Raw genomic sequence first — 10,685 nt, forward strand, 5'->3', positions numbered from 1 at the left:
CCTCTTCTCGCTTCTTCCTCCGGTAGTAAACAATCCCTGTGCTGTGAACAATGGTGGCTGCACTCACCTGTGCCTCATCCGTCACGGGGGGCAGGAACACACGTGTGAGTGTCCTGACCACTTCCTGGCAATGCAAATAGGAGGAGTGACCAGATGCCTTCCCATGTGCACCAGCACTCAGTACAGATGCGCCAACAATGAACGGTTTGTCTTTCATGTGGCACGTTTTAGAGTCCCACGACCTTCCCTGACATCATGCCTCCGAACAAGTTCTCCGAAAGGCCTTAAAATGTTGCCAATGTTGCATCATCAACAGGTGTATTCCGATCTGGTGGAAGTGTGACGGTCAGAGAGACTGCAGAGACGGCTCGGACGAACCCTCGACCTGCCCCGCACGCCACTGCAGGCTCGGACAGTTTCAGTGCAATGACGGCAACTGCACGAGTCCGCACTTCCTGTGCAATGGCAAGCGGGACTGCCACGATGGCTCAGATGAAGACCCCGTCTTGTGTGGTTAGTTGGGCGATGTTAAGCTCCCATTTTAAAAATTGTTGCCATCTTCCAAGTGTTATTCAAACCTCACCAATGATACCCTCCAGCGACACACCAGTGCGAACCTCACCAATGGCAGTGTACAAATAAGCAGTGCATCCCCGAGTCGTGGCAGTGCGATGGCGAGGATGACTGCGGCGACCGCTCCGATGAAGACCCTTCCCATTGTTCCGCCAGGACGTGCCATCCCGGACAGTTCAAATGCCGCAATGGACGCTGCATCCCCCAAAGTTGGAAATGTGACACTGATGATGACTGTGGGGACAACTCCGATGAGCCTCTCGAGGAGTGCAGTAAGTGAAGTTTGACCCTCCTTCTTTATACGCTGCCCCTGTATGACAGTCCGAATACTTTTCTCACAAAGTGGGCCCAGCGTATCGATGTGACAACCACACCGAGTTTGACTGCAAGACCAACTACCGCTGTGTGCCCCTCTGGTCCGTATGCAATGGCCACGACGACTGCAGAGACAACAGTGATGAGCAGGGCTGCGGTGAGTCCAACAGAGGCAACAGAACCGCTCTTAGCCACAAGATAGACTTTTTTCTTCCCTATGTTAAAATTTGTTCTAGTCTTATAAAAAGAAAAACTGAAAAAAAAACATCCGCATCTAAAATCTTGAGGCGGTATATTGCCGCATGGCTCCCGTAGATTGAGGGAAGAGGCGGAGTTCTACAGCACTTCTCAGACAGTTCAAGCGTTCATTGACCATATCTGGACATACGTTTCCGCCCGACAGCAACATATTTATTTATATTGGATTTTACAATAATACTTTTCTATATTATAATTTATTATAAACCCGTGATGAAATAGTGAAGTGTGGAGAGTCTCTGTAGCCAGAATGTGCAGTAAATTAATTGGGCTATAATTGCTAACATCATGTCAACTCTCGCCATTTTCTTTGCAGCCAGGGCAAAGCAATTAAAACATAGGATTATACTGTATGTGCGAGGGTGGATTCTCTGGCGTGCGTGTCGCAGAAAATAATTAATTCACAATTCTCTAATTCAGTCGCTTTCAGCATTGTCAATGGGTGTGCAGCGGGCCTAAAGCAAGATACAAGATATTTGTTTGCTGTGTCACATTCTTTGTGGACTCAACTTGTGGATTATACTGCTATGATGTCACACTAATTACATAGCTAACACTACGTCAGCCTTCCGCCTACACACAAACCAGATCAAGGTCCGAGCACTATTGTGGTCAGCCGAACAGAACCATAAATCACAAAATCCTGTGTGTGTGTGTTTAAGAAATGGGCTGCAATTAGCCAGCACCTCAGCCTCCAATGCAAGATTAGACATAGTGTTGACGAGAGGGTATCAGCACTCACTCTTAGTCGAAAGCAAATTTATGAGCTGTTTGCGAGGTCTTCATATGTACGTGTGTGTTGTTGCTCTGCCCTTGCGCGGGGGGCACGGGTTCACTCACGGAGCTTTGTATTCCACACACACTCCCGCCGGCCCTCCTGGCTCTTATCAGAGGCCCTCACTCCATTAGTGCCATGCCCGAGCAGGAGGGGAGATCCGTGCTAATCTTCCCGTAAGAATGCAGCAGATGAGCCAGGTGGAGGATGAGGAGGGCAGCACTCGCTCTATCTTCGACACCCAGCACCGTGTGGTGGAGACGGCTCACACCAGCTCTCCTCCACTTCCTTGACTTCTTGCCTCCTGCAGCCTTATCCCCATGCGCGCCCACATACACACACGAGGCAGGAATACAGGTCACCCACCCATCTGTTTCAAACACGCTCCTCAACTCCCCCCTTTGTGGTTTAATTAAGAAACGCAATGCCTTTCATTTCAAACTTTCAGCTTTACTCAGGACCCCCGACGTTGACGTTATGAACGCGGTGCTAAGAGCTCAGTGTGTGCCCAAATACTGAGAGTGGAATGTCAGTGCTCAATCCGTCATTTAAATTGGGTATTGAAGGTAGTGTACTCAAGAAGAATGAGTTTTACGGGGGAACTAACTGTAATGGATCTTAGGAAAACAAATGTGCGCTCAGCAGCACTTCATACCTAGACCAAGGTTGTTATAGTTAATGAACACTAACGGAACAACTAAAACTGAAAAAAACATTTTCGTCAATGAAATAAACTAAAAACAAAAATGCTTTAAAAAAATAGAAAGAAAACGAACTAATTACATCTTACGTTGATAAAAATAAATCTATAATTATTATTCATTTTCAAAACCATGAAAAATCAAGCCATTGTCCACGGGAGCCAACTTATTAAGAAAGGTTTCACCTTCGCTTCTCTTTTTAGATGAGATGACCTGCGACGCCAGCGGCGACTTTCAGTGTGACAACCATCGGTGCATCCCGCTCAGGTGGCGTTGTGACGGCGACGACGACTGTGGGGACAATTCTGATGAACGCAGCTGCAGTGAGTCCTCACCACACTTTGAGTGTGTGTGTGCTTGTGTGTGTGCGTGTAATTGCTCTATCTTGTGGGGAAATTCGTAAATTACAATTTCATACTTACCTTAAATCCTGGGATTTGAGGTGAATTGAAAAATTGTTTTAATATATTTTTTTATTATTTTCCCATATTCAACAGAGCTGAAATAAATCAAACTGCATAATGTCACAGTGACTTACAATAATATTCGGCTTATACGTTCTAGGAATAAAACCCTCCATAGCCACGTATTTTTTAAGTTGGCACTAGTTGTCAGAATTTTAAGAACCTCTGCCTCCGTCTCACTGTTACTGATCATTGTGTATGAAAATAGAGCACCAAAGGCAAATAAATCTTCTGCCATGCTTTTATCAAGGATGATTTTGATTATTATTATTTTTTTTTTTGCAAGAGGCTTCACACTTCTGCTGACAGCTGGCTGCCGTAAGAGGAGACAAGCGAGCTTATCAGCAGCTTGAGAAACAGTCTGTCCTCAGGAGATAGGGAGTCTGTCACCTTTGACCATTACCGAATTAAATCATGCCTGAGAAGGTGCTGCTTAATAAGGAGGAAACCCGATTTGGAGCCTCGCTGATGCTGCTGAACTTACAGAGGCCGAGGTGTTTTTCTTGGGGTCATTATAAGGAGTAAAATAATACAGAGACCTTGGAAGCATGTTAATGTGTTCCTTGGCTCTTGATAAATGTGTCTCAGATGATGGAATTTGTGAAAATCAAGAAATATCTTCCTTTTCCCCCTCCTCAGCGCCACGCGCGTGCACCGAGAGCGAGTTTCGCTGCGATAATCTGCACTGCATTCCCGACCGTTGGGTCTGTGACCATGACAACGACTGTGAAGACAACTCGGATGAAAGGGACTGTGGTGGGTGGAGGCTCTTTGTTTTGGCTGGGGGGGGTCTGGCTGTTTGCGAGTAACTGTGGACCACCGTGCCAAGACGCAATAAAACGGGCATTTTTGAGCAGAGCAGACAGACGGGACCACCTGTCATCTTTTATTCAGACAGAATGAAAGCTTCCGTGCGTACACTGACTGGTGGAGTAGGGGGGACAATAGCTGAGTATGTCACACTAAGACTTGATTATAGAATATAAGCAGGTACATAACAACAAGTTATTTCGAGGGGGGAAAAAAATTATGTAAAGTTCTTTAAAAGTCATTCATTTCCAATCATTTCCAGTTCAGCTATTTCATGTATATGTTGCCAATGAATTGTCTTGCATTCACAATAGAATCGTAATGGCCACAATGTTTGTACGTGTAACGAAGTGATCCAGCAATGCGTATGTGTTGCAGAGCTACGGACGTGCCACCCTGGCTACTTCCAATGTGGAAGCGGACATTGCATCGCCGACCGCTTCAAATGTGACGGCAACGCCGACTGCGTGGACTACACGGATGAGTCGACGTGTCGTGAGTTTGGACATTTTGATGCTTGCTTTTGATTGCAAACATGTTTTGGTGGGGGGATGATTTTGGTGCATTTTAACATGGCGGTGCTCCTCCCCAAACAGTGTGTGGCCGCACATAGCGCACATACCAGAAGCCAATTCTATAGTTCTATAGTTGCTACTGTTTGGCACAATAGAGGTTCATGTTAGGTATATTTTTATATATATTTATTTTTATATATTTTTTATATCTATACTGTATTTATTTGTTTATATTAGATTACAGCGATAGCCGTGCTATTTTGAATTAATTTCACAGATCAGCTAGGTAGCAATGCGCTACATTTACTTTGTTACATTTAGTAACTTTTTGAATAAAACATATTGGTCAGAGTAGTTTAAATGCAACATACTGAGATTCAATTTTATGCTTGATCAATTTTCGATTTGAGTTTTCAACGTTGTGTTCCTGACTTTTAGCGCCACGCTTCCCAAACGGCACCCACTGCCCCCACTTCCTGTTTGAGTGCAAGAACCACGTCTGCGTGCAGCCTCACTGGAAGTGCGACGGAGACGACGACTGTGGGGACAATTCCGACGAGGAGCTTCACCTCTGCTGTAAGAAGAACGCATGCGCAGGGAGTCCATCCGTTTCCAAACTTGTCTCGTGTCATTGTCAACTTTGTACCCGCAGTGACAGTCAAGTGTGAGACAGAGTTCCGTTTCCGCTGCGATAACAACCGTTGCATCTACAGCCACGAGCTGTGCAACTCGGTGGACGACTGCGGCGACGGCTCGGATGAGAGACAAGAAAACTGTGAGTGGACTTTGAAAGCATTCATTCCTTTTTTGCGTGCGTCTCTATTAATCCTAGAATGTGATGTTTCTGTCCGTCCAGGCCAAAGCCCCACACACGGACCCTGCGCTGACGAGGAGTACAAATGCAGTAATCGACAGTGCGTTCCTCTTCAGTACGCCTGTGATGATTATGACGACTGCGGGGACCAGTCGGATGAACTCGGCTGCCGTACGTAACGACTCCGACCGCGACTCAGCCCTGGTTGTCATTGAATATTCCCTAAAAAATGAATGAAAAAGACTTTTTTTATTCGTGAACTAGAACCTCCATCGATTGATCTTATTTGTGTAAATGCATCCGGCAAATTGGGAAAGGCCAACCTAACGTATTGAGCATGACTTTGTTTAGCCACTGACAATTAGTTACTCGCTACATATTTCGATTCTTGTTTTCTTGTTTCGAGCTGCAGTAAACGCTCAACACATTATTGCATGCTTCCCTATCAGACCATGAGAGCACGCACTCTTGCAGTGCCCACATATGTGAACACAACTGTACTGACCTGACCGACGGAGGCTTCCTGTGCTCCTGCATGCCAGGCTACCGGGCCAAAAGCGGCGAAAGACACACCTGTGAAGGTATCAGCATCCGGTTCCTTCTAACCAAACGTTGATAGAGAGAGTCAAACATTGTCATACATGTTTTCAAACATTTGAAATTGTGCTAATTGTTGAAAGCAGATGTTTTATTTTGAGTCGCCACCAACATGGTCCCAATACTTTTTATGTTCATGCTCAACTTTGTCTGTTTGGGGGAAAATAAAAAAGATATCAACGAGTGTGAGGTGTACGGCATTTGTCCGCAAGAGTGCAAGAACACAAAGGGAAGCTACGAGTGTTTCTGCGCTGAGGGCTTTGTCTCCTTTAGCGAGCCGCGTGGGACCCATTGCGCCGCCCAAGGTAAGAAACGGCTCTGCAAAGACACAATTTAACTTCATTTGAGGGTTGCACCGTATTTCTAAAAATATATTGTTCTATATCATAAAAGGAAACCCACCAGTACTTCTCCTGCCGGATAACGTCCGTATCCGCCGTTTCAATCTTTCATCGGAGCAGTATTCAGACTATGTGGACAATGCCGAGCATATCCAAGCTCTGGACTACTTGTGGGATCCAGACAAACAAGGCCTTAGTAAGGATATACTTTTTTTTGGTTTTGTTTGTCTGTAGCAACAAAAAGAATTGCCGACATGATCGCTTTCTTGTTTTAGGTGTTGTGTACTGGACAGTTGTGGGTCGAGGGTCAGAGTTTGGCTCCATCAAACGGGCCTATATGACCACCTTCAATGATCACGGCAGCAACCCGGTCAGAGACATGGACCTCAACCTGAAATATGTGGCCAATCCCAACGGCATCGCTGTAGATTGGGTTGGCGGGTAATTCAGCTTGTTTGGTGTTTTCCTTTTTGGCCCCGTTGGCCATTGTTTCAAACGTCCACCTTTGTTTGCAGGCATATCTACTGGACTGACGCTGGCACCAATCGCATTGAAGTGGCCAAACTAGATGGGCGTTACAGGAAGTGGTTGGTCCACACTGACCTCGACCAGCCCGCTGCTATCGTCGTCAATCCCGCACTTGGGTATGGTTGCTTGACTTGGATTCAATTGTACGATGTGTTGTATAAAGATTGATCACTGTAATGTGGTCCTGGCAGAACAATGTATTGGACAGACTGGGGTAGGAAACCCAAAATCGAGTCCGGATGGATGGATGGCCAAAGCAGGCAGGTGCTGGTCAGTGAAGAAGACTTGGGCTGGCCTACTGGTCTGGCTCTCGACTATCTGAATGCACACAGGATTTACTGGTGTGACTCCAAAGAAAACGTCATTGGGTCCATGAAGCCTGATGGCACAGACAGGAAGATCATCATATCAGGAGGTCAGAGCCATGCGTTATGGTCCCAGACATTTGGTCTCGATGAGACATGACAAGAATGCATACTGATGGTATTGTGGTATTGTGTCCATGGTTTCAGATATTGGGAATCCATACAGTCTGGACCTGTTTGAGGGCCACGTGTACTGGACAACAAAGGAGAAAGGGGAAGTGTGGAGGACTAATAAATTTGGGAAAGGAAACAAAGTCAAAGTGTTAACTATCAACCCCTGGCTGACTCAGGTTCGCATTTACCAGGAGCACCGACACAACCACTCAGGTCAGTAGTTAATCACACAAGTAAGAAAAAACAATGCTCTCGATTCTCCTAAAAGGAACTTTTATGCTTACACTGAAAGTTGTTTGCTAATTGTATTGGGTGTATTGTAACAACATCTGAAAGGTACACGTTGAATTAGTAGTACACGTGCAAATGAATGTACATATTTGAGAGACTTACCAATCTGTGCCACACAAGAAAGAAAATGTAATAGCGAAGATATAATGGCATTTTTGGAAGATTAGTGGACCTGTTGACCAGGACGTGACAGTGGCGATGAAACACTTGTAGCACACAAGCCAGAAATTCAGACAAACTGATTATTTAACATCAGTTGTCTCATTGGCGTGATTCTGCTTTGCTCTCATCAGTGCCCAACCCTTGCAAGAATGTTTGCAGTCACCTGTGTCTCCTCCGGCCAGGTGGTTACACTTGTGCCTGCCCTCAAGGTTCCTCTGCGCTGAATTTCGACTCGGGCGAATGTGATGCAGGTACACCACAGCCTGACTGCATGTGTGCTGTCTTTGCCCCCGCTTCTGTCTGTCATCACGTGTTTGGCTGCTCTCCGTGTGGTTTGATTTGGTTCGGAATTTGTTTTATTTTTGCTTGATTTTATTTTTGCCCGGCTACTTCTTCTTCTGCAGCCATTGAGGCACCGGTCGCAATGCCTCTTGCATGCAGATGCATGAATGGTGGGACCTGCTACACTGACGAAGGAGGTCTGCCCAAGTGCAAGTGAGTGTCGTTGCTCGATGTTTCATCGCAGTCCATCAAAGTTCACCCGGTATTTCATCATTCTGTCTCTTGCAAAGATGTCCTCACGGTTATTTGGGCAGCTACTGCGAAATGGGCAAGTCTCGAAGCGCTCCCACAGGAACAGGTACTACGGCATCATTAACCAGCGAGATCCAATAATAGAACTGACTCACAGATGATGCACTCACATATACTTAAAACTGCTGGGTTCAAAGTAACCCAAATTGGGTGGAAATAGCTAACCCCGGTGTCGGGTCTAAAAGGGGCAGAACCAATAATGGGTTATTTATACCGAGCGCATTAGATTGTAATCATATTCTTTCTGTCTCAAGCTGTGGCAGTTCTACTCGCAGTCATCATCATCATCATTACTGGAGCTTTGGCAGTCGGGGTCTTCCTCAACTACAAACGAACTGGCTCCTTCATCCTTTCTATGCCCAAGTTGCCTAGGTAGCTTAGATTTTGCCATCCTGTTCAAGTGGTGCAACTGATGCTTTCCAAAGAGTCTTAAATTAACAAAATAATTATGTTTTCTTAGCCTTAGCAGTCTGGTGAAATCTAGCGACACGGGGAATGGAGTGATGTTCCACTCAGGTGATAACGTGGACCTCGGACCAACGCGCATTGGAGTGTCCTTCATCGATACCGCCATGCAGATGGTGAGTTCTACCTGCAGGAACAGAGACTAGAAGTTGCCGAGAAAAAGCCAGCATGTATAAAGACCATCGAAGCATTTTCACTCATCAATCACTTGTGTGCCGCTCACCAGAAGCTAATGCTAATCTTTTCATCCGGTAAAACTTAATGCAGCTCTGCTTACCTTTTGCGTTTGACATGATAACAAAGGAGAAATACCAGTAGGGGAAAGATGGTAGTTCTTTGTGATTTAGTGTTGGCTCTGAATCTTCACACAGCCTAGCCGTCTTAAGTCATGGGTGGAAAAGCTCAGTGCGGGGGCGGTTACTTTGTAAATTAGCCCTACTGTTTGTCCCCTTTAAGGAAAAAAAATGTTGACTATGTGTGTGGGAATGAATTATTTCTTTTTATTCATGGTAGTCCAATGTCACCATAGGATGATCATTTTGCCATGGAAGTGGCGAGGCATCCTGTCACCTTTGAGAATCCGTTGTATGCTAACACAGCCGCCATGGCCGCTGACCCAGCAGTCATCCATGCCTCGCAGGTACACAAGCGCACCTCAAACGTCTTCAAATGCCTGACACACAAAGTGAGTGGCCAGAAGGCACATCAGCATACAGTCTTAGCCATTAGCTGTTTTTAGAATGTTTCAGAACTTCAATGTTTACATGGGGTAAGACTTAGGCGACATTATTTTCATAACAATCATTGATGCAAATTTTTTTCCCCAGTAAACCTAATAGATCAAATTGTTTTGAGAACAGTCAATAGGAATAGTTGACAAATCTCATTTCCACTTAGATATTTTTAAAAACCTTTCTAATGGCCCAGCAATTATTTATTTGCTCTTCAGACGTGTACACAAAACTAACATTTCACTTTTTTTGTTGTTTTTTCGCTCATGAACAGGTGACCGTAAACTTGAGTGGCGAGAAATTACAGAACAACTTTGTGAACCCGGTGTATCACACAGAGCTGAGCGGGGGCCTTGTAAACACGTCGACCAAACCTGTTGAAGTCAGTCTCTTCTTATACTTGATTATCAAGACTAGGCCTAATTTTTGTGTATTGTATAATTTTGCATTATCATTATTACGAATAAATCTATCTTAAAATAAGGAATATAATCTTCCCCGCTATCGTCAGGGGGACAGACACCTTATCCTTCCCGAAAATACCAACAATCTGCTTTAACGGTAATTAAAGGCCTTCGCAAAAGGTTGAGAATTGCCTATGGATGCCACATGATTTCAGGAAAGCCTAAGTGAGTGTCCAAATGAAGCTCCTCACTTCAACATATTTCATTGGCACCAGACACCACAAGATGGTGGCAACACACTACTTTTGTCTAACTGAAGCTCCACAACTCACTTGAGCATCATTCCTTGTCCTCCTGATGCCAAAAGAATGCTTCAAAGCCCTAGTTTTGTCTAAAGGAAGTTTCTCAGCTAACTCCAATATAGTTTTTGGCACCAACATGCCATAAAGTGGCACCAAAAACAACAATAGGAATACTTTAGCAAAGAATGTAAGGCAGGTTCTGTGAATTGTTGGGAGAACAGTGTACCCCATACTTCCATCTGTATATTTGGTGTCAATACGCCAGTTTCACAATATTGATGACGTTTTCTGAGGCTGGCTATGTTTACTATTTTTAAGAACTCAAATCTTCATATCATTACATTTTGTTTTGTTTTTTAAATGCATTTTTTTGCAGTGATAGTATACAAACACTGTATGTACAAAATACGTCAATTAATGTGTGATGAGTGTAACTTTTCTATAAGGAGTCAACGTGGAGCTTATTCAAGCGCAAACTCAAGCCCAGCAGTCCATTTGAAAACCAGTCCTACTCCAAGGTGAGTTAGGCTCGATTTTGAACTGAAAGAATCAGTTAGAAAAGTAAG

The 10,685-nt window shown here is 44.7% G+C and overlaps 1 protein-coding gene across 2 annotated transcripts in view; it reads left to right on the forward strand.

The window, feature by feature from the left end:
• Positions 1-10,685, forward strand: part of lrp2a (low density lipoprotein receptor-related protein 2a) — a 46,565-nt gene that overhangs the window by 34,120 nt on the left and 1,760 nt on the right. For both annotated transcript variants that reach the window (XM_086123354.1, XM_086123355.1), the window contains 25 exons: positions 27-204; positions 317-513; positions 600-845; positions 917-1,045; positions 2,826-2,945; positions 3,726-3,842; positions 4,275-4,391; positions 4,850-4,987; positions 5,064-5,186; positions 5,268-5,396; positions 5,675-5,806; positions 5,996-6,127; positions 6,216-6,359; positions 6,439-6,604; positions 6,679-6,807; positions 6,883-7,106; positions 7,204-7,383; positions 7,755-7,874; positions 8,028-8,118; positions 8,196-8,263; positions 8,472-8,589; positions 8,678-8,798; positions 9,212-9,322; positions 9,688-9,795; positions 10,566-10,637. In XM_086123354.1, the coding sequence (XP_085979480.1) occupies positions 27-204; positions 317-513; positions 600-845; positions 917-1,045; positions 2,826-2,945; positions 3,726-3,842; positions 4,275-4,391; positions 4,850-4,987; positions 5,064-5,186; positions 5,268-5,396; positions 5,675-5,806; positions 5,996-6,127; positions 6,216-6,359; positions 6,439-6,604; positions 6,679-6,807; positions 6,883-7,106; positions 7,204-7,383; positions 7,755-7,874; positions 8,028-8,118; positions 8,196-8,263; positions 8,472-8,589; positions 8,678-8,798; positions 9,212-9,322; positions 9,688-9,795; positions 10,566-10,637 (3,410 nt within the window). The remainder of the gene's footprint in view (positions 1-26; positions 205-316; positions 514-599; positions 846-916; positions 1,046-2,825; positions 2,946-3,725; positions 3,843-4,274; positions 4,392-4,849; positions 4,988-5,063; positions 5,187-5,267; positions 5,397-5,674; positions 5,807-5,995; positions 6,128-6,215; positions 6,360-6,438; positions 6,605-6,678; positions 6,808-6,882; positions 7,107-7,203; positions 7,384-7,754; positions 7,875-8,027; positions 8,119-8,195; positions 8,264-8,471; positions 8,590-8,677; positions 8,799-9,211; positions 9,323-9,687; positions 9,796-10,565; positions 10,638-10,685) is intronic.

Source organism: Hippocampus guttulatus, chromosome 11 (genome assembly GCF_054856545.1).
Source record: "Hippocampus guttulatus isolate MCC_2025c chromosome 11, RoL_Hgut_1.0, whole genome shotgun sequence".
Classification (NCBI taxonomy): Eukaryota; Metazoa; Chordata; class Actinopteri; order Syngnathiformes; family Syngnathidae; genus Hippocampus; species Hippocampus guttulatus.